This window comes from Colobus angolensis, unplaced genomic scaffold (assembly GCF_000951035.1).
Source record: "Colobus angolensis palliatus isolate OR3802 unplaced genomic scaffold, Cang.pa_1.0 Scaffold196, whole genome shotgun sequence".
NCBI classification, from domain to species: Eukaryota; Metazoa; Chordata; class Mammalia; order Primates; family Cercopithecidae; genus Colobus; species Colobus angolensis.
Window position 1 is genome coordinate 6,779,734 of NW_012115110.1, and position 25,017 is coordinate 6,804,750.

The 25,017-nt window shown below is 38.6% G+C and overlaps 1 protein-coding gene across 1 annotated transcript in view; it reads right to left on the reverse strand.

Annotated features, from left to right (window-relative positions):
* The window catches only part of SEMA5A (sema domain, seven thrombospondin repeats (type 1 and type 1-like), transmembrane domain (TM) and short cytoplasmic domain, (semaphorin) 5A), a 539,042-nt gene that overhangs the window by 292,033 nt on the left and 221,992 nt on the right, over nt 1-25,017 (reverse strand). The window contains exon 5 of the mRNA XM_011940969.1: nt 13,441-13,486. Within this exon, the coding sequence (XP_011796359.1) occupies nt 13,441-13,486 (46 nt within the window). The remainder of the gene's footprint in view (nt 1-13,440; nt 13,487-25,017) is intronic.

Genomic DNA, 25,017 nt, shown 5'->3' on the forward strand with positions numbered 1-25,017 from the left:
ACTTTCTCAGTATTGATTTATGATGATTCTGCAGGAATATGCAGTGCCTACATATTTATAATTATGCAAATACTCTTCACAGATGGGCCATGAAATAAGATTTTACTACATCTTGTTTCTCAAAACAATTATACATTTCCTAGAGTTGATACTTGTCTCTTATTTTTCTATGGAGTTACTATCTTTTTGTCCCCCACACCCAAATGTAAGTCTCCTTTTTGTCTACATGCATTCAAACACCTCAGACATCCCATTATTGATATCCTCCTGGAAAGATGCCTTCGGTAACTGTATCATCTACTCCAGCCTGGACTGGTGGCTCCAAAGGCCCGCTGCACAACAGTTCCACAATTATCTCCCTTTGCCCTCGTCCCAGGAATATTTTCCTCCCTCTCTCCTGTATTGGAGCCTCTATTTCCTGGGCCTAGTGTGTTAACCATTCATCTATTTCCCTTCATTTTTCATCTCTTAGTCTTTATTCAACTTTCTGGGAAATTTTTATCAAATTTATTTACTAATTTTCCAGGGATCTTTTCATTTCTATGATCACGTTTTCAAAATAATCTGTGAAGGCTTTTTAAATACACTGAATATTTCTTTTCTCCTTGTTTCATGGTGGTAATATTGTCTCTAATTTCAGAAGACATTCATCATAATTTCTTGTCTCTCTGTCTTCCAAGTTTCTTAATTAATTTGGTTCACTCTGTGTTTTTCATACTGGGAACTGCAAGAACATTGGAGCTGGGCACCCACACTGCTTTGTAGACTAGCCATCATTATTTACTCTGGGTGGGACTTTTTTGTACTGGAGTGACTGCCAATGTCACTATCCTTAAGGTTCTAGTTGTAAGCTGATTAGATACCACAAAAGTGTACACCGAAACCCATATAAAATATATGCAAAGAGAAATACCAACACTGGGAAGAAGGGCTAGGATCTCAATATACATGACACATATACTGAACTCTCCCCTTCTTTTTTAAGGGAAGCTCTCAAGGGATATCTCAGTCCCCTGGTCCAATGCATCAGCAGCTTTGTCATCTTCCAGAATTGCACTTCTGTCTTCTTCCAGAATGGCAGAGGAACCACTGTGTTGAGACACAAAGTGAACGAGCAGGAAGATCTGGGTTCTAACTGCTTCTTCCATTGTCTCCTGAGTTTGTGGTTTCTCTTGAAAAGTTGGCTGTGGATCTTATTTTTACTCCTCTGAAGGTTATGTCTTTTTCTCTTACTTGATTATTTTTAAGACTTTTCCCTTTTCCACCAGTTTTCAGAAGTCTGACTATAACGTGCTGGTGTGGTTATCTATCATATTTGAGGTTTGCAGAACTTCTTAGTCTGTGAGTTGATAATTTTCATCACTTTGGAAAAGTTTCAGTGATAATTACTAGGCATATAGCTTCTGCCTTGTTCTCTCTCTTCTCCTTTTGAGACTCAAGTTGTATGTGAGTTACAATTTTGAAGGTGTTATGTGTGTCTTATACTCTTCTATCTACCCTGTCCAATTCCTCTCTGTACTTCAGTTTGAATATTTTCCACAGACTGGTCTTCCAGTTCACTAATACAATATTCTCCTATGTCTAATCTGCTGTTAAAATTATTCATTTAATTCCATATGTCAGATATTGTTTGTTTTTAAAAATTATAGGAAATTTATTCAATTCTTTTTTATTCTAATGTTCTGGTAAATTCTCCACTCCTTAGTTAATCTATCAAATTATCCTCTATTTTCTTCCTTATATTAATCATAATTATTTAAAGTCACCTACTGCTAACTTTACTAACTGGATCCTCTGTGACTTTCATCAGCCAACAGCAATTCTCCAGAGGAAGGGGCAGCTATGTATCAGTATCAACCAACCCTCACAACAGCCAGGGATAGGGTGCCCTATTCTATAAGGAGAGCTGGGTAGGGTGTCTCTTGTGTTATAGAGATTTTCCTTTGATGTACCTTTATTGTCACTTAAAGGCTTTATTTTAAATCAACGAAAGAACAGTGTATATGTTCCCTTCATCTTGAATGAGAAGCTAATGGCTATGATTTAAAATTGCATTGATTTTGATGCCCTTTTATTCAAATGGTGCTTAGCAATTTTTAGGCAATGAATTGTATGAGGTCTTTGGACTCCAAATACTACCAAAATTACATGTATAGTCATGTCTATTTTCTTAGGAAGTAGACTATTCTTAGTAGGGAATTTCTGCATAGGCAACTTGCCTCTGCAATCTAAGATGCATGTAAATAATAACTGAGTATTACCAAAATTTGAAAGAACTGAATTTCAAAAATTAAACTGTACAACCAACTCATATAAAATCATTGAAGGGATCATGCAGTATCACTTGAAAAAGCAGCAAAAGCCCCCACAACAGTAAGAATTGATACAAGCAGATTAAACATTGTGTTCTAATGAAGAAGTATTATATAAACTCTTAAAGGTTTGCTATGGGAGCACAGCGAAAGGACTGTTTGACAAACATATGTTAAACAAGGGTGTTGCCCATTGCAGCCCTATCTACAATTATTCTACCCATCTCTGTGACAGTTATCAATCAATTCTGAATGACAAATGGCTTACATGTTAAAGAGTCACCAAATTAAGAGTTTCAATCCATCCACTCCAGACAGTGGTCAGCCAATGTGACTTGTTTTTTGTTTTTTGTCTTTTATTATTTATGTTTCCCCTTTGCTTTTTATTTTCACTTGGTTCTTAGGTAATTGGGAGACAGCTTACAGAACACATGATCTCTCACTCAAACAAGAAATCATTACTAAAATTTGGAGCAACGAGTTTTCCTGGTATGTTGGCTTATTTATTTTTGTTGGCATTTTGCAAGGGGCATACAGGTAAGAGAAATGAACACAGGGCAGAGAATTCTGAGCATGTCCATCACTCAGCAGTCATGGCAGGTACAGGGGCCATTTTTGAAATAGAAGGAGAAACGCATTTTAGATAAATGAAATGAACCCTTCCATTTATCTAGCAGCTTGTGATTTGTCAGACAGTGTTTGCTATTGGATTACAGAAATTGCCCGACTTCATTTCATGAAACTAAATGATATACATGACTAACAAAAATATTCATGCATCTTCAAATTAGTTTTTGAGGCCACAAGCAAAGCAACAATTTAGAAATGGATAAAGAGAGTTATTAGAAATTAAGATATGCACAACACAAAAGAATGAACTCAATAATAATGTATTTTTTTTGTCAAAGACATAAAAACACTTCATTTCAGTGGCAGAGACTCGTGTCTGTATAGTCAGAGTCAGGAATATTAGGAAAACTCTAAGTAAGATACCTAAAAGTATTGAGTATTATCAATCATAGTGGGTGCTATTGGCACCCCATCCAGCTTTTCTTATGAAACAGGATACTGTATGCTTGGCTGCTGTCAGTGTTGGCTGATCCTGGTTCATAGCTTCCCAACTCTTTAGAGAACTGCTCCTGGTTAATGAGAGCTACCTCACCAGGAAGTTACGTCACCAAACACTCCAAATTCGACAGCCGAAGAACAGGGGAGAGTTGGTTATAAATCGCCACAGCCCTTGCCTCAAATGGGATCAACAATGGTTCTATTTATGCTTCAGAGCTGTGTCTGGGATTGGGTTGAGGCTATACTCCAGCTGACAGTAAATTTTTGCCTACTGTCTTTCTTTGCTATATCACTCACTCCCTACCCTTTCAGAGCATGCCTTAAATAAATCACATGTTTGAGAACCCCTGTCTCAGATTGTGTTTCCAGGGTACCTGACCTAAGCCTCATATATGAATTTCAATTAAAAATTAACAGTTATATTCACTGTAAGGCAGACGTCAAGTATAGGAGGTATTTTGGCCAGTACAAATGAGTACAATAAAGCAGCAATTGTCCTCTGGAGCCCTACATACCCAGGTCCAAACCCTAGCTCTACCACCTATCAGCTGGCTGATCTTGGCTAAATCACATAAACTTCTAGACCTCAACACCTCTGCTGTTGAATGTTGAAAATAATACCCCCACTTTAGTGCTGCTGGAGAACTCAATGAGATGATGCTTGCAAAGAGCCAAGAACAGAGTAAGGGCATAATGAGTGATGCCTGCTATTATTTCCGTTGCCGTCATCATGATTTCATGACAAATTAGGTCATTAAAGTTACATGAAATGAGCATAATGCCAAGTTTCAAATTAGTAGGGAATGTTTTCCTTAAACAAACAGGAATTCAGGCATTACTTAAGCATGACAGAAGAAAGAGCAAGTGGAGGGATGATGCATATTAAAAATTTAATCCTGACAGAGAATTTAGGGATAAACCCAGTGTACTGTTCTTCCTGGCTGTCCTCTCCAAAATGTACTATAGAGAAAACTGAGGTACAGAAAGGTTAAGTGGCTTGCTCAAAGTATTCCTGCTTGTTATTTACAGAAATGTTAGAAGCATGAAGAAATCTGTTTGTATGTAGCACAAAATTAGAATGGTATGGCAGGGTGAGATGAGGGTAGAACAGGGAACAGTTAAGTGTATCCCCAGGGGCCAGTCTTGTTTTTCCTAGCACTGACTAGGAGAAAATGCTAATATCTGTCAGTGTCTGAATGCATACAAACCACGTTTCCCAACCCGCCTTGTGGTTTCTTGAAGCTATGTGACTGAGTTGTGGCCAGTGGAATTTGAGCACAGGGGATGCACTTTCTGGCACGGCATGATCCTTTGCATAATCCACCACTTGACTTTGTCTTTCTTCCCTACTGCCCCTGGAGGCATGGGTTGAAGATGGGATACCATGAGACAGAGAACACTGTGGGCTCCTGAATGGCAGCATGGAGCCAAGCCCCACAGACCGCACTGGACTCACTTGCAAGGGAGGAATAAGTCTTCTGCATATGAGTGTTCAGCTTCTAGGAGGGCGGAGTTGTTTTAATGGCAGTTAACTCAACTTGGCTCATATTCTCTGAAACTAGTAAAATCTTAGTCCTCATCTACATAAAATATACATAATCAACTATAAATCTTCCAGAACGTTATTTAAAAAGTAGAGTAAATATGTTTGAATAAATGGGTATATAAAACAGCATCTGACAGAAAATCTTCACCAAGGGAACAGATGTAAGAACCTAGAATCTGAGGGGAAATGAAACATAAGAGCCTAGAATCTGAGGAGGACAGTTGGTAACACTGTCTCAGGTTACAAACTTCTGAGTCAAGATCAACTGGGGATCATGTAATTATTACACAGGGGGTCCAAATAAACACACCAATCAAACACTGGTAAACTAAAAAGTAAATAAATAACTGAGTCATATTGTGTTCATTTATCAATTCAGGAAATATTCATTGAGAACTTGCTAAGTACTAGGTATGATAATAGGTGACAAACTTTTTCTTAAAGGGAGAGTCACATAGTTTATATTTTAGGCTTGGTAGGCCAGACAGTCTCTGTTGCTACTGGTCAAGTTAGCTGAATAGCAGCCACAGACGTTATGTTACAAAAAAATAAAATGCAATATGTCTGGATTCCAAATAAAACTTTATTAACTATTCTTATAGGCCAACAACATGCAAATGAATGTCTATGTTCCAATAATGCCTTAACTACGATCAACACACCTTAGTTTTTAACTTCTGAAAAATTTTAATAAAAATAATCTTTAAAATCCACTTCTATGACACTAAGAACATATTGATAAAGATAGGAAAAAAAAAAAAATGAGCTCAGAATCACGATTTTTGAGAGCTGTGGGGGAGACAAGTTTCTCCTTGCCCAATAAATATAAAACATACTTTAAAAAATTAATCAATGTGAATATCTCGTTGGAATAGTTATTGTAAATTATTAATTAATATATCATGCTTTAAATTATACAGAAGAATTCCAACAGAGGGTAGTTATATTATAGTGTTATGACCCATTAGAGAGGGTATTATAAATTGCCTCAATTTATTTTTAAATTTAATTTCATATTAATAATAGGAAGTAATTTAAACTCAAGAATCCCAGCAGCTTCTTTAGAACTGGCCACTAAAGATTCATACGTGTGTGTGTGTGTGTATGTGTGTGTATATGCAAACTATGAATCTTTACTGTTTAGATTTCTTCATATATGGAGACATATATATTCAACATATATATGAAGAAATCTAGGCCAGGCGCGGTGGCTCACGCCTGTAATCCCAGCACTTTGGGAGGCCGAGACGGGCGGATTACGAGGTCAGGAGATCGAGACCATCCTGGCGAACATGGTGAAACCCCGTCTCTACTAAAAATACAAAAAAATTAGCCGGGCGTGGTGGCGGGCGCCTGTAGCCCCAGCTACTGGGGAGGCTGAGGCAGGAGAATGGCATGAACCCAGGAGGTGGAGCTTGCAGTGAGCCGAGATCGCGCCACTGCACTCCAGCTTGGGTGACAGAGCGAGACTGACAGAGCGAGACTCTGTCTCAAAAAAAAAAAAAAGAAAAAGAAATCTAAACCAAAAAATTCCCTAAGCACATCAAAGATCTTATATGTTCAATTAAGTAATCTTAATATCACAGATTAGAAAAATGACTTCTTTAAAACATGTGGAAACTGAGGCAACAATCAACTAACACAGGGTTTCTCAACGTTGGCACTGTTAGCATTCAGAGCCAGGTAAATTTTGCTCAACAGGGAAGTCCTGCTCTGTACATTGTAGAAGGTTTGGTACAACCCCTGGTCTCTACCCGCTAGATGCCAGTCAAAGCTTCCCCACCAGTTGTGACAACTAATAATGTCCCCAGATATTGCCAAATATTCCCAGAAGGCAAAATTGTCAGGAGTTGAGAACTTCTAGTCTAAAAATTGACTCATGTTGAAATTGAATCCTCCCAACCCAGATATACAGGAAAGAAGTTAATATCCACTTTAACTTTTGAGAGAATTCTCTCCCAATATTGATCATGTAGTCAGAGAGATTTAACAGTTTGCAATTTAGAAACCATAGAGAGGCAGGTGGCAAATTGGAACACAGATTTCATTTTTTCTGCTTATTCCAGCAGTTGTGAGTGAGAAACAGGCAGTGAATTTCTTTCCGTTAGTAACAAAACAATATAAAAATGGATTTGGAGCTATTTCCCAAAAGAATTTTAGGAAGACAGTGAGGTTAAATGAGCTGCAGCCCCTTCGTGTTTTTTAAACTCTGTTCAGCGAGCATCTACCTGCAGCCATCTGCGGCGGGATCCCAGATGGGCAAATGCTGTGAATTAGTCTTGAGACCAGCTGCAGTTTTATATTTTTCAAAAAGCTTTGTTCTTATAAAATAATCTTCGTGATCAAGGTGAGAAGAAAACTGATACTGAAGATGTGAATCTATGATTATGACATGAGGTAGAAGAAACAAATTATGGTCCACCATCGCTATGCCTGAAAATGATTGGTTTTCAGTATGAGATGGCTAAACTTCAGCACGCAGCGCGTTGAAAAAAAAAAAAAAAAACATAGTCTCTGACCAAAAAGGTACCTTATAAGTGAAAATAAATTAATATTTGGTTCTCTAGTCATCGATGATAAACAGTTTTACTTCCTTAAATTAAAAGCAAATCTTGGTCTTTAAATGTTAAGAGACATCTTCTCTTAGTATGTTAAGGCATACCTGTCTGAAAATCATAAGAAATATTCCAAATATAGCCATTTTACTTCATGGTACATTTATATGTAAATATGCATATGGTCATGCCAAGAGATTTACCTCATACAGATAACATTCTCTCAGGGTAACAGAGTACTTGTATCCCAATTCCTGCTCAAATCTTCATGTCTTTAGCAACTCCACCAGTGATGTTTCTAGTTTGTCAAAAAGATAAGATTCTTTTTTTTTTTTGTCAAAAGAGAAGAGACTTCTGATTTGAAGTATGTTGACTCCATGTCCAAAATATTACTTGCACCAGATTTATCAGGCAACCTGACTTGGAAGTGAGTTTTCTCCTTCAGAAGCCACCCCACAAAAGCCTATTTTTCTCATCACTGAATTTCAGTATGGTTCTACAGAGCTGAGCCACCATGTGTGACAGTGCTTTGATAGATATCATAAGGTTGGGGAATGGTGGGAGGGGACTGGAGAGGGTGCACTAAGGCGGTATCCCCATGCTCCTACTGCAGCCAGGAAGTGTACTGGCTGCTGGATGGAAAGTCTCACCCTTGATTTCAGGGCAGTTGACAGGGACAATGCAGTGGGGTCTCCAGAATCCTATGAATGTCACTAAGTAGAAAAAAAAAAAGAATCATTATTCAACATCTGCTTTCTCATCATTGTTGCTAAACCAATGTTAAGGCAGGAGAAAAAATTTGGGAGATAGGAAAATTGAAAAACAGTATTGAGAAGACAAGTGGTTGGTATGTAAGGAATGAACATATCAGTCAGGAATTGCCTGTCTCATCCACAAATTGTCCCCTGGGGCGACAGTATGCACACAAGTGTCTTAGGATGTCTCTTCGAAAAGCATTTCGTACTTCTCTAGCTTCTGGGTTAACGTTACTTTACTTTTCTTTTCTTGAATTTAGGGACAAAATTATCATGTTTACCTACCACTCCATTAGTGTTAAGTTTAAAAAGGTTAAGGAAGAGTGAATATATTAAATACCAAGGGATGGAAATTTATAAGCCATCTGTTTTGACTCTACCACCTTCCAGGTAACTAATCTAATAATCTCATCTAATTTTGAACAAATAAAAAGAAAGAAAACACTTCTTACAATACAGGAATGAATTCCAACACGAGGCAATAAGTACTAGTCAGAAATAAAGGATATGAGGCTGTGAAACGCCTCAGAGGGTCACCAGCCAAGCAGACACAGAATGGGTTACAAAGAGGTGATGTCGCCAGTGAAACTCGAGTATGGGCAGTCTTTTTCTCCAAGAAAAAGAAGATAAATAGGGTGAAGGTATTTGAGACAGGACAGCAAGAGCAAATGCTTCAAGTTGGAAAATAGCCTACAGTTTGGAAAACGATACGCAGCATGACATGACCAGACAAGGTAGAAACTGCCCCCAGGTGATCAGGAGAGACACAGGTAATGCAAATTGCCACCTGGAGGTGAACCTCCATCCTGCACAGGGGCAGGACCCAAGGATGCCCTGTCTAGTGTTAAATAAAGTCTACTGGTGAAGTACATTCATTTCTCATTGTCTCCAGTTTTCTTGAAATTGGTTGTCCTCCTTGATCTATTTCATCATTTTTCTACATTTAAACAATAATTTTTAACTTTGGAGAGAGAAAAAGGGAAAAATATTAACCTGAGATATACAAATCAACCCCCATGATTTGTGGTAGAAAACAATCTTTCTACATAATAATTGAAGGCACACAAGTCAAATGTTCTGTCACTTATTATCTAAAACAACGCTTTCCAGTGGGACACAGCAGCCACCCGGAACACTTCAACCCTGGCTGGTCCAAATGCAAATGTGATGGAAATATAAAACACACACACTGGAGTTGGAAGACTGAGTTCCAGAAAAAAAAAAAATGCAACAGATCATTAATTTCTTATAATGATTCTATGCTGAAATTAAAATATTTTGGATATACTGAGGTAGTAAAATATACGGTTAGTAGTCATTTCCCTTGCTTCTTTGTACTTTTTTCAATGTGCCTAGCAGATCACCTTAAATTGCCTATTTGGCTCACATGGTGCTTCTATCAGACAGCACTGTTATCACACCCTTTGTCTACCAGTGTGCTTATTCCTTTCTGTTACCCTTGGGAACTGTTATGTAAATTAAAATAAAATATTCATAGAAACCAACAAGACCTCTTTGCTGGAGACATGTGATAAAAAAAAAAAAAGAAAAAAGAAAAAAGTGTGTCATGAAGAATTGCCAGCCTTCTCTCTCCAGGCTAAGTAAACAGTAGGCTACAGAACTCTGCACACAGCCACAGAACATGGAAAAGCAGAACTGCCCTGCTTTGCACCAACGGTACAGCAGTCTGACCTCTATCATTAGAGCTGCATTTTCAAAACCACAGTTCAAACAGTCACTGTCTTCTTGCTTGGTGCCATGTCAGTAGACTAAGCTCTCACCAGGTGGTGGTACTGATGGGCATCTTATACTTCAGTAATAGCTCATTAATCCCATCAATAGTTGCAACCTGATTTCCACCGAAGACAGCCAAGACCAAGGGAGGCAATGATGAGAAAAGTACAATTAGTTTCCTTGACCTCACAAAAATATATACACATGAGTTAATGGAAATACATCTCCTCACTTTTTGCATCTATTTATTTGGACATCACGTTAGTAAAACTTGCAAAAATATCACAATAGACTTTCATAAGTCCTTTACCTAGATTCCCCTGTTAATACTATATCATATTTGCTTTATTATTTTTGCCTCTGTATACATGTATAGCTTCTGTGTATGTATAACAATTTTAAAAGCTATTTTGATATAAGTTGCACAAATGATACCCATTACCCCATATATTTTAGCATGTTATTCCAGAAAACAATGACATTCTCCTACATTAGTTATCAAAATCAACAAATTAATATTAATACATTTCTACTATCTTATCCAACATTTGAATTTATCCAGTTGTCCCAATCATGTCCTTTATAGTAAGAAAAAATATATCTGCTCCAAGATTCAATTTGAGTCAAGTATTGCATTTGAACCCCATGTCTATTTGTTCAGCTTTGTGATGGAGTAGCTCTTTATTATTCTTTTTTCATACTTTTCATGACTTTGTGATATCTGAAGGGTAGAGGCCAGTTTTTTTTGTAGAATGTCCCTCAGTGTATCTGATGGTTCCTCATAAGGTTAGTAGTCATAATTTTTGGCTGAAATATCAAGGACATCTTGTTGTGTCCTCCATGCATCAAATCACTGAACTCTGTCCCATTGCTGGTGAAGTTCTCCTTGACCTTTGAATATTTGGTCATGGGCTATTTGCCAGATTTCTTTACTATCAAGTTATAAGTTTTCCTGTTGTAATTAATAAGTATCATATAGGTAAGTACATTAAGACTACTATTAATAAACATCCTGGCTGTCATCAAACTCTGACCCATAAATTAAGCATCCATTGATCACTTTTGCCTAAATCAATTTTTAGTATAATTGTTGCCAAATCATGATCTCCTAATCAAATTATTCCTTCAATATTTATTAGTTGGCATGTGTTTAGTCATTCATTGATGTTTTATGTTACTATCTATCTACTCATGGATTCTTATGTTTTTCAATGTGTTATAATATACTATTGGCATTATCTATTTTGACAATCAAATTGTCCCAGATTTCTTCAGTGAGCTCACTTCAAGCTGGCTCCTAGTTTCTTGTGACACACCCTCATCATTCTTTAAATATTTTCCTTAATTTCTGAAACAACAAGCTCTTCCAGTCTTATCTGAGTTCTCCCTGCCCAACTCTAGATTAAGTCACTTCTCAAGAAATCCTTCATCTGTTTTCATGGAGAATTAAGTTTAGAAACAAAGTAACCTGTATGAAGTGTGTTCACTGCTACTAAGACAATACTTCTAAACCCTCTCAGCTGACAGAGCTAGTAAATTTGGAAATAAATGAATGTGTATATGTAAATATATGCTTGTGCACACACAGACCTACACAAGCTCACTTTTTAACACATGTGATATGCCAGCGAGTATACCATGAGAATCAAAATGAATATAATATGTAGTTTCTATCTACTAAAAGATACAGATTTTAGAAAATGTTATCTAAAACAATCTTTAAAATGGCATTTTGATTAAATTATTGATCGCTCTTTTTTTAATTGGCAAATAAAAATTGTATATATTGATAGTGTATAACATGTCACTTTGATATATGTATATGTTGTGGAATGGCTACATCAAGCTAATTAACATGCAGGTATCTCACATACCTTTATTTATTTATTTATTTAGGTTGTGAAGACACTTGAAATCTACTCTCTTAGCAATTTTCAAGCATATAGTACATTGTTAGTAGCTATAGTCACCATGTCATACAATGGATCTTTTTAACTTATCTCTTTGTCTAATTGGAATTTTTTGTCCTGTGGCCAACATCTCCCTAACACCTTCCCTGACCTTTCAGGCCCCTGGAAACCACCAGTCCACTCTCTGCTCTTAAGAGTTTGTCTTTTTTAGATTTGACACATAAGTGAGCTCTTGCAGTATTTGTCTTTCTGTGCCTGGCTTATTTCACCGAAAATAATATCTTCAAATCGCTGATCATTCTGATTTCTTAATAATAAATTCATACTTTTACCACTCAATTAGCTCAGTGAAAGACTCCAGATATACACTAAATTGCAGTAGAAGGACAATTTATTGTCAATTGTGATTAAACTATTATAATGGAGATTATTATTTATTATTATCACTTTAAAAAACCAAAAACAATAAAAATTACTGATAAATTGCTATGTTTTATCTCTTTTGAATGTCTTACTTATTTTTTACCATGCTAATATGGAGTTGGTAGTGATTTGTGGCCATTTCACAGATGAGGAACCAATAATTCCTAGAAAGTTATGGAATTAGATCACAAATAAGGTCGATGTGTCTTCAAAGCCCTTGCTTTTTAATCAATATTAGCTTTGATCGTGGGATTGGCTGATTTTAACACCCTGCTAAAGTAAAAGATAGATCTAATACTAAAACCTAGCTCTGAAGTTCTCTGAGTGCTCACAAACAGCAGCACTAAAGAGAGAATAAAATAATATAAAATCCTCTCCAATCACTTCTTAGAGCTCTAGTACATGAGAGTGAAACTAAAATGGGTCAAAGAACTTTTTCCAAACTCTACTCTACACAGCCCAAAGATTCTGGCATGGTCCACAGGGAGTTCCAGAATCTTGGTGAAGAAGATATTTGTGTCTTAACTCTCTTACTTTCTAGGAGACACTTTTTAAAGACTAAAGGGAAAAGTGGGCTTTTGTGACTCCGGTCTGCTACTAAAATAAATACTTCATTTAAGCACAAGATCTCAGGTCCATTGTCCAAACCGCAACAACAGAAGTAGGTAAATTTCATTTTGATCTATTTCCCTTTATTCTTTGTTACAGTTAGCTTTTAACCCAAGTATTCATATTTATGTTAATATAAATTATAAAGAGGAAACAAAGCTGTTTTACAAGAAATTGATGCCCGAATACATCAAACTAAATAATTGATGATTACTCTGGGGAAACGAATGCATCCAGGCTTTGAGGTAATGTTCCTTGAATGGCCTCTCATCTAAGGAAGGATAAATCAGGATCATATCCATGGAACAAAGAGGGCCACCTGGCAGGAGGAAAAGGCTAATTGGGAATTAAGGGAGGTGATGACTCATAACAAGTAGGGCAGCCTTAGTCCTGAGGCCTGACCCGCTGAGAAAATGAACCACTGCTCAGCCTGGATTAACATCTTTATATACATCTGTCTTCATCCCTTCAAACAGTGAGTTAATTGGGACGGAAAATGAAAGTTTGAGAAAAATAAATTGCACCTACCTGGATAAGAGACAGATCCTCAAGTTGTAACCTGAAGAGGTAGTTTCTACAAAATATAAAAAGAGAGCAGTTTTATTTTTAATCGATCCCAGAAAGTTAAGCGTTTATAAAAATTTCAAGAACAAAGAAAATAAACTAATAATTTTGACTTCAAAAGCATCTTCTTTCTAAGAATATGGTTAGCACTACTTTCCTTGGATCTTAGAGTATAAAGAGGAATTCAAGATGTCAACAAATACACATTTGAGATTGGTGAGAAAGCTAACGAATAAGTGGGGTGTGTTTGTACATAATTACGGTAAGGGTAAGTCATTAGCTGGCTCTCTTGATCTATATGGAATAAATAAAAGGACATGGGCATTCCATTCTGAAACCGAGTTTCACTTAAGCAAGATGATGTAAAAATATTCCTCATAGGTCTTCCTTTTTAATTATCACCTAAATTCACCATGTTTTATAATTAAGATTTTGAATTCAAGCAATGCTCTGAGGTTCACAGTACTCTACCTTGTAGGATGGATTCAGTATGTAAGAAAAGTTTAGAATTATGAACTCGGGTGCAGTATGGTGGCTCACACCTGTAATCCCAGCACTTTGGGAGGCTTAGGCGGGAGGATGTTTTGATCCTGGGAGGCAGAGGTTGCCAGGCTCCTGGGAACCATGGCAAAAGCTGTCTCTACAGAAAGTACAAAAACTATACAGGTATAGTGGCATATGCCTATAGTCCCTGCTACTCAGGAGGTTGAGGCAGGGGTGGATGCTTTGATCCTGGGAGGTGGAGGTTGCAGTCAGCTGTGATCACCCCACTGCACTCCGGCCCGGGTGACAAGGTGAGACCCCGTCTCAAAAATAAATAAATAAATAAATAGTGTGTGTGTGTATATATATATATTTATAAATATATATATATACACACACACACATAAATATAATTTTCAGTTTATGGAATTTGGTTTAAAAAAAAAGACAAGAAAAGAAATATAAACTTGGTGGTCTGTCCAAAGGAAATTGATGACATCAAGGGCTTCAAAGAGTCAGTTTCACTGCCCAAGCCTAAAATAGGAAATCAGAGAAAAGAAAACTATCAATTTCAATAAAGAAGGGGAAGAATAGTGAAACATGCAATGGAGATCAGTAGAGCACAGGGAAAAAAGATACAGATTAGTTACACCGGGCTTTGGACTCTAGTGTTGCAGGTTTTAGAAATAACTCATTAACCTCCCTCATTCTTTGCTTCAGCCTCTAACTGAAATCCTGGCATCATGTAAATGGGAAGATGGGGCAGGGATGTGCACCAACAGCACTCCAAAGAGGAAGGGAGGAGAAAGTCAGCCCCAGTACAAATAATAAGGGCAAGAAGATGCTGGCACATAATGGTAAGCAAACTCTAAGATGCAAATGAGCATGAGGTGGGATCTCCAAGAAGCCAAGGATGTTGTTATCATGGGCTGGTCCAAGGTCACTTCTATGGAACAAAGAGAGAAATTTTACACCACCAATAAGACATAAATGTTGAGTATTTTCACTATCATGGGGAGGGGGGTAAATATATAAGCTGGACATATGTCCCAGTAGAAGTGACAAGTGATAGCCAAAGCGGCCCAAGGGCATAGCGTCGAGATGACCAAGAAGCATCCCTATGGTTATGGACAGAGTCAGAGAGGACAAAGCCCCCGTGTAAGCTGGCACTCAGAAGCACATGGACACACACAGCTGCAGGATGAAAGAGGACCAGGCTCACATTCAGTTATCTCATGAATCCAGGCATTGCCTCCCGGGCATTCAGGTTTCACACAATTTGCCCCCTCACATGGGCGTACCACCTCTGTAAACTGAGTGAAAATGGCCTCCCCCAAACCACAGCAATAGTCTCCTTACCACACTCTGTCTACCTTTCCAGTCTCACCTCTGATATACCCCAAGAGAAGCTCCCAGAAGCACTGCTTGGCACACGCCACCTCCATCACAAAGCCATTTCAGGAAAAGTTCCCCTGTCCTTTATTATAATGCTGCAGCCCTCTATGCAGAACCAGGTAAAGGATACCTCTGAGGGGAGGGAATATTACAGGAAAGTCTTCTGATTTAGTCGGTGCCATGAGAAGTCTAGGACTCCAACAGAAATGTCATCTGCAGGCCAGGCACATTGCCCTGTAATCCCAGCACTGTGGGAGGTCATGGTGGGCTAATCACTTGAGCCCTGGAGTTCTAGACAGGCCTAGGCAACATAGGGAGACCCCATCTCCACAAAAAAGAAAAAACACAAAAATAAGTCAGGTGTCAAGATGCATGCTTGTAGTCCTGGCTACTCAGGAGGCTAAAGTGGGAGGATCGATGGAGCCTGGGAGGTCAGGGCTCCAGTGAGCCACGATCCTGCCACTGCACTCCAGCCTGGGTGACAGAGAGAGATCCTGTCTCAACAACAACAAAAAGTCGCTTTCAGAGGAACAAATGTGAACTTGGTGCACACACAGAAGAGTATGTTGCAGCAGCCAAGGTAGCTGGCACTGGAGGGTGACTCGCATTTCAACATCAGCCAAGCTTTCACCCAGTGTGACCTAGAAACCAGCACACCTCCTCTAACGGAAGTGAGAAATCTACACACACACACAGACAAGGCTTTCAGAAGTGGGGCTTACGTGTGATATCGTTTGGCTGTGTCCCCACCCAAATCTCATCTGGAATTTTAATCCCCGTAATCCCCATGTGTCCAGGGAACGGCCTAGTAGGAGGTGATTGGCTCGTGGGGGCGGGTTGCTTCATGTTGTTCTCACGATACTGAGCGAGTCTCATGAGATCTGATGGTTTTATAAGCATCTGGCATTTCCCCTGGTTGCATTTCTCTCTCCTGCCACCACGTGAAAAGGCCCAAGCTTGCTTCCCCTTCACCTTCCACCATGATTACAAGTTTCCTGAGGCCTCCCCATCCATGTAGAACTGTGAATCAATTAAACTTATTTTTTTTATAAATTACCCAGTCTCCAGTGTTTCTTTATAGTAGCATGAGAACCGACTAGTACATAGCGGCACCAGGGAAATCACTGGCCATTGCACACCCATCGCCTCTATGGGCAGCTCAGCTCCCCACTCTCACATATTTCTCACTGTCTTTCTGGTTTCAAGAGGCTGCCCCTCTGCTATGGGAGGCAGTATTACCTAGCGATTAAGAATAGTCATGCAAAAGCTGGAGTTCTGCCTCTATACAATCTCAGGAAGAAAGCATTTCTCTCTATGCCTTAGTCTTTTCATCTGTAAAACGGAGCTAATAATCAAACCCATCGCCTAGCATTGTTGTGAGGTTTAAATCTAAGAAAAACACTTAGAATGAAGTCTGACCTACTGTAAGCATCAATTAATGGTGCCGACTTCTATGTTTATTTTGTCATTGGTCCTGGAATCCAGTCGTCCTGCCCCTTTTCAACCCACTGGCAATTTTAAGAAAGACTTCTTCAGTAAATATTTCCAATAAAAGAAACTCATTCATTTAGTAAATGAATTACCTAAGAGCTTTGGTGATATATCATGGTTCCTTCTTTCTTGCACACTCACACACATACAAGTGCACATGTATGTTCACACTATGGTATCTGTCTCCAGAAACTTTCTTGAAAAGAAGCTCTCATACACAAAGAAGAGCTGGAAATGCTGTCAGGCCCTTTGAGAAAAGATGATAGCAGAGTCTGCAGTGCTCTGTAGAGCTCTGTGCAGATCAAGTGAAGAGCTCTCTGTCTACTTGGGGAGGGGAGTGGAGGAGACACAGAGATTGCCGTATGCAAGACCTGCTTCCAGTTTTCAGGTGTTTTCCACAGAAGAAGATAATGGCTTATAATAAAAAAAAATGCCACATTCTCAGTCCACATCTCCATAAGCAAAGATAACTCTTCTGATCATTATTTTCCTGCTTCTCAACTTCCAGTGGGTTGTAAGGTATCCCTCCTCTCCAGAAACATTGCTAGTGGAGTTCAACCATCTACCTCTTCTCCTTCCAAATACCTGCGAGCTATCGTGCCCTTCCAATTATCTCACAAGCAATAACAAATCAATATGTTCAAGAGGTGTTCAATAGGTGAAAGGAAGGGGCAGAGAGGATGGAGGGGCACGCTTACTAGGAAAAATAGCACAGTTACTATGAAATACCATCACCACCACCATCACCATCACCACATCGGATACCCTAGGAAGGAAAGCACCAGAGGATTTGAACTTTTCTTTTTGTAGTATTTTCTGGGTTGCAAGATAAAAATTGGTGATTATTTTACCCCATTCTCATATTTTTAATCTAATAATACAGAGTCTAAGAAATCGAGAACTAAGCTGTCACTAAAGAGTATATACCCCTTGATTTATAGATGAGAAAATTCTATAAATTAAGAGGTGCAGCGAGATTTGTCCAATAGTGTAAGGCTTCAGACAAAGTCCTGGGATTAGAAACAAGCCCCCCGTCTTAATGTCCCTTGTCCCATTATGCCTCATGGCCTCACCTATTAGTCATTCAATGTCCCCTTCCTAATTTCACCTGCACCAAACATGCACACCCACAGAAACAAACACAGCAACAGCTCTTATACTACAAGTATTTCATACCTTCATTGGTCATTTACAGGAACATTTACAAACCATTTTAAGAAAATTCAAGTCTTAGTTCTGCTAATAACAAATTTGATCCCAGGCCATCAATTTTCACCTCTGGGACTGTGATCTGGCTGTGATGTATGTCTCCCCATGAGGAGAACACTCTGAGCCTACGAGTCTGGCTGTTTAAATGGCACCTCTTTTCTCTCTTTTTATATGGGCCTGAATAACTCCCTGCCCGTACCTAATTCTAAGAAGAGCCCTATTTCTTAACTTATGAAATGAAAGAGATAAACTACACAATTATCTCAATGTATTTAAATAATACAAATTCCCAAAAGACTGTGACCATGTTTAGATATACACAATGTCAGCCGGGCGCGGTGGCTCACGCCTGTAATCCCAGCACTTTGAGAGGCTGAGGCGGGCAGATCACGAAGTCAGGAGATTGAGACCATCCTGGCTAACACAGTGAAATCCCGTCTCTACTAAAAATACAAAAAACTAGCTGGGCGAGGTGGCGGGCGCCTGTAGTCCCAGCTACTCGGGAGGCTGAGGTAGGAGAATGGCGTGAACCTGGGAGGCGGAGCTTGCAGTGAGCCCAGATCGCGCCACTGCACTCCAGCCTGGGTGACAGAGCGAGACTCTGTCTCAAAGAAAAAAAAAAATATATATATATATATATATTATATATATACACACACACACACACACACATACACAATGCCTAACTAAGTTATATGAATAAATGGCCATCTAACAAAAACCTTTTTATTATGGCAAATTTAAATCATTGCCTGAGAAGTGTTTTTCATGTGTTATTTTTCACAACTGAGTAACTTATTTCAAAATAATCTTAAAAGAAACCTCAACATATAAAATAGATACAATAATTCTTTAATAGTATAAATTTATGTAATCAGTACTTATGTATTTGTTAATAATAAAATCAGCTGATGAAGCTTTCTTAAAACTTGTAAAACTCCACTTATCAGAACTATTTATCATCTTACACAGATCAACGTCTGTTTAGTGTGTATATTCATGCCAGTTGATTGGTTATATTTTTGTTGCTTTTTATTTGTTTGATTTTTAAGGCACAGAGTTGGTAGGTGCTTTTAATTTTTTTTTTTTTTTTCTGAGATGGAGTCTCGCTTCTTCACCCAGGCTGGAGTGCAATGGTGTGATCTCAGCTCACTGTAACCTCCGCCTCCCAGGTTCAAGCAATTCTCCTGCCTCAGCCTCCCCAGTAGCTGGGATTATAGGGACGTGCCACCATGCCTAATTTTTGTATTTCTAGTAGAGACAGGGTTTCACCATGTTGACCAGGCTGGTCTCGAACTTCTGACCTCAAGTGATCCTCCTGCCTTGGCCTCCCAAAGTGCTGGGATTACAGGCGTGAGCCACCATGCCTGTCCTAAATATTAGTTTAATAAATGACTATGGTCCATGTAAAACCTAAGTAGTCAAATGCCTCGCTACACAAACAATTGAGTATTCACCTTAGCTTATTACAATTTTCAGCTATTTTAAACAATATTTTAAAAGATGAACCATAAGTAAAACAGCTGTAGAATTCCCTAATCACATCCCAAGAACCTAAGAATCTGACAAAACACAGTGTGGATTCTGCTATTCTCAAATCTCTTTCCTCGAACCATTTGGCCCCACGTACAACTCCAAATGCATTTTTGCCGTAGGAAGAATTCCAAGCCAGCTGGCAACACGAGGGACTTGAAATCTCTCAAGACAGCTTGATCCATCACAGTTGAGGTCAATGACCTACAAAGTTAAAGGTTACAAAAAGAAAGAAAACCTTCTAAAGGGGATAAAAAATTGATATTCCCTGGTGTTGGGCCACTCACAGACTAAAGTAAGATCTATGGAACCCTGCAAGTGGCTGTCCTCCAGGGTATTACAGAAGAGGCAACCACTTTATCTTGCAATTGTGCGAGCACAGAGGAGGGAAAACAATATGTGTGAGGTTCACGAGAAAGGCCACCAGCCTTTCCAACGTGAAGAAGTAATGCTTCTGGCCCCTGGCCAACTATAAACGCTAACCAAATGTTGCACGTAGGGTCAGTCTCCCTAATAGGGCAATGCTTTGAGCAACCCAAAGCATTTAAGTGATCTCATTAATCTTCATAACACCCCTAGATGTAAATAGTAGTAATAAGGACTATTGCCATTCTTCAGGGAAAAAGGCAGTGGTGCAAGAGGTTAAGAGATTAGATTCTTTGAATGTATTAGTTGTAGCTTGGGGAAATGATTCTATACTTCCATTTTTCTCCTGTCATTACCAAAGTGAAAAGCAAGAGTTTGCCAAAGTGTAACAGTTCAGTTTTGTGGCTATAGTAAATAAAAATACGAGTTTTTCTTCCCTTGGTATGGATCTACTTTTTTGTTTGTTTGTTTTTTTTTTTTCAAATGCCATGGAATAAAATTTGACATTGCACATTCACGTGCAATAAACCAGATTCCTTTTAGGAGTAATAATATATGAGGAGTACATAAATCCAATGGGCTGAATAATTCAAATCACAAAGCTATTAAATTTGGCAGATGCAAAAATCACAATATTAAAGCCCATTCTCCGTTTCCCCACTAGACACCTGAGTGGGTTTTCTACGTCTTCACCAAAGTTTCTTTCTTACTGACTCTAGGATTGAATAACTCATTCCTGGGTCCCATCACTTCCCCTAGTGGCCTATTAGAAACAAATCACTAAGCACAACAATACATTCTCGGAGGGAGCCGTGGGGACCTTAATAGATGAAGTTCATTTGTATCTTCATGTAAAGTAATAAAATGCAGCCAGCATTAAAGAAAAGGTTGAGCCATCACGAGCATATTAACTAAATGACTCATTTCATCTAGAGACACTATAAAACTTAACTTTGACCTCCATAAATTATGAAAGACACAGGTGTTTTAAAATGACATTCTCTTAGAATAACTCAACTGGTCTCTGATGAATATGACTATAAAATCAAAGAAAAAATTACAAGTTCCTATTGAACATGTGAGTTAGAGGCTTGCTTATAACTGAGAAAAGAAGAATTAAGGAAGGTAGATTTGTATTTTGTACTACAGCAAATGAAGGCAGAAGCCAAGTAAACGTATAAAGACATTTTAACAGTGTTGACAGAAACATTTGTTGTTGTCTAATAAAAGTTTAGACCAAGGCCAATCATGAGACAATCTGGAGACAAAACATACACTGCCCATGAGCCAGCTGGGGGAGTCTGAGAGCTGACTAGTCTCTCCTGTCCCTGCACCAGCTTCCGGCCCACAATACTTTCCTCACTGCCAGTTTCTTTCCATCCTCACTGCTGTCAACATCTAACTGGCACAGAACTTTTCAAGTATAGTGACATCCTACATGATACCCACATTTTCAATTGCACTGGTAGACTTTTGAAGATAACAAATTATGTTTGAGATGGAGTCTCACTCTGTTGCCCAGGCTGGTGGGCAGTGGCAGGATCTCAGCTCACTGCAACCTCCATTGCAGGCATTTAGCAATTCTTGTGCCTCAGCCTCCAGAGTAGCGGAGATTACAGGTGCATGCCACCATGCCCAGCTGATGTTTTTTTTTTTTTCGTATTTTTAGTAGAGATGGGGTTTCACTGTGTTGGCCAGGCTGGTCTCGAACTCCTGACCTCAGGTGATCCACCCACCTGGGCCTCCCAAAGTGCTGGGAATACAGGCGTGAGGGAGGACGAAGCAGGTAGATCACCTGAGGTCGGTAGTTCGAGACTAGCCTGGCCAACATGGCGAGAACCCACCCCTACTAAATATACAAAAAAATTTGCCGGGCATAGTGGTGCACAACTGTAATCCCACCTACTCGAGAGGCTGAGGCACGAGAATCCCTGAACATGCCAGGCAGAGGTTGCACTGAGCAGAGATCCTGCCACTGTACTCCAGTCCGGGCTACAGAGCGAGACTCTGTCACAATCAATCAATCAATCAATAAACTAAGGAAAAATAGTAACTATATCCTTTAAAACATAAAATGTTATTATAAAATTAGTTTGATTATCTAAATGTAAATATTTAACATCGTGATCATATCAGTGACTTTAAAGAATATAATGATTTAACTTAATCATGTAACCAAACTCATATAATTTACCAATTCACCAACCTATCTATAATTGTGATTTCCAAGACTTTCCATTATGCTGGTCGACTATAAGCAAATTCTAGGAGCCTTTTAATTTTGTGGTCATAACCATCCTAAAAAATGTCTGCTTCATGTAGTTTCTTCATGGGTTTCTCAGAAGATAATTAAGTGTCAAAATTACAAAGCCTTTCCAAATAGTATAACATTATATTTAAATAGTGAGATCACATTTAAATTACAGTTTCTAATTCTTCTGTGAATTTTTTTCTACAATATTTTAAAATATGGTGACAAATTTTTAATATGGTCATGTGATTAGCTATCTCCTCAATCAGAATTTTCTCTACCCTCCTCAAAAACAGTAAATATGTATTCTTCAAGCTATACAAAGTTCAAGATAACTGTAATTTAATTTTTGTTGCTGTTAATGCTGTTACACGTGTCCGGTACCCATTCTCCCAGAACCATATTAACTTCTTTCATTCCCTATCCCAGAAAGACCATTTCAAGCTCCTTAAAAATCTTGGTTATTAGAAATAAATTTCAAAGAACACATTAAAACCAAGATCAAACCATTTTAATAGCATTCTTATATATTTAAATACCAAGATTAAAAGGTGTAAAAATAGATGGATAGCCTCTTATTATTTAGCAAGTAGAATGAAATAACAAAGATACATTTTAATGGCATGCAATAACTAGAACAATGCTGCCAGCAAATCTCAGAGATATAAAATCAGAAAAATATTTTCCCACAAATATATTTAGGGTAAAAGTTATTAATCAATATTGTTAATAATTACACTAATAGTTTACATTTTATTATGCTTTAATTATTACTTGCAAATCTCTAAGTGCTGTGAGGATTACAGATGACGATTTATTGCCCTAAATTTAACTCTCGACTTTTGTCTTTGTGGGTCCACTGGGTATATGATTTGTTCTTTTCCATTTTTCAGTTAACAGAGATAATTTTTCATTTGAAAAAAATGCCAACTGAGTATTTCTATGGTTCCTTTAACTTGTGATTTCCTAAGACTATTTATGCTTTAAATTATTTCCACATACAATTAATTTTCTAGGTTATCTTCAGTATTCATATAAATCTGAGATATTTTTTTCTCATGTATCTTCTAATAATCAAAGAATTACAGCTCATTCTCCCATATGCTGTATCCCAGTCACACTCCCAAAACTCACTGAATGGTTTGATCCTTGCCACCAGCCAACCCATTCTGTTGGCCATCAATTGCTGTCAAACCCAGTACTGAAACATGTCTCAAATCTGGCTTCTCATCTCCAATTCCATCATCACTGCCTAAGTTTAAGCACCCTGTACCCTCACCTGATCCTCAACCCTCAACTGCCATGCCTCGCTCCAAATTCTGCAAGTTCTAGCACGTCCTGCACACAATATGAGGGATATATCTTCCTAATGCAAACATGATTATTTGAATACATAAATGTAGAAATCTCCTGGGCTTCTCAATGACTTTAGCAGAGGTTCTCAAATTTACCAAGCCAGCAGAGCAATGGGAGCTTGATTAAATCAAAGATTCTGGCCAGGCACAGTGACTCACACCTGTAATCCCAGCAATTTGAGAGGCCAAAGTGGGTGGATCACTTGAGGTCAGGAGTTTGAGACCAGCCTGGCCAACACAGTAAAACCCTGTCAACACTAAAAATACAATTAGCCGGACATGGTGGTGGGTACCTGCAATCCCAGCTACTCGGGAGGCTGAGGTAGGAGAATTGCTTGAACCCAGGAGGCAGAGGTTACAGTGAGCCTAGAGGACCAAGTCTAAACTTCTTTATAATCTTTATAAAGACCCCAGCTAATGCTCAGGGCTTCACCTATAATTACTTCCCCCTCTCTTTCACCAGCAGGTGCCATGGAGCCAAGCACTTTTCAGCCTCATCAGAATCTCTGACTTTCCCCATGTGATTCTCTGTCTGCCCTGCCAGATTCCTTATGCATCACTCAGGCCCAGTTGGAGGAGCACCTTCTCAATGCAGCCTCTTCAGATCCATGTACCATCATATCCCTTTACTCTTGCTATTTGCAGGACCCTTTACTCAGACTTCCCTTGGAGAATTGAATTGTTTGTGCCCCTGTCTCACCCACTAGGCCAGGATCAGCATACTTCTTGTTATGGGGCCAGAGAGCAGATATTTTGCTTTTGTGGTCTATGTCCCAACTACTCATCTCTGCAGTTTTAGGTCAAAAGCAGCCACGGAAGATGTGTGAATGAGTGGGTGTGGCTGTGTGCCAATAAAAGCATATTTATAAAAGCATATTTATGAAAACAGGAGGCAACTCTGGGGCCCCAGCTTGCCAACCCTTGTGCTGGACTAGAAAGTCCTCATCAGGTAGAGAAGATGCTTCATCTTTGTTTCTCTAATGCCTAAGATGCTTCCTGGCATAAAGTAGGTTCAATAAATAATTGATGAACACAGAATCTTGAAAGAATAACTACATGAACTAATACATTTGGATGAACCCTGTGTGGACCTGGGTAGGAGAAAAGCTCTCACTACTTAGTCTGTAGCACATGCACATGCAAATAAGTTATTCAATTATTATCACAGCCCTTTGTTGGTTTGTTCATGGGATCTGGGAAATAGGAAGCCTTTGTACATTTATTTATTTACAGCTGTCTCTTGGTATCCGCCGAGCATTGGCTCCAAGACCACCTCGAGTGCCAAAATCCATGGATGCTCAAGTCCCTGATATAAAATGGATTGGTATTTACCTATAACCTACGCACATCTTCCCATATACTTTAAATCATCTCTAGATTACTTATAATATCTAGCATATTATACATGTAAATAGTTGTTAGAGCATATTGTTTTTATTGGTATGATTTTCATTGTTG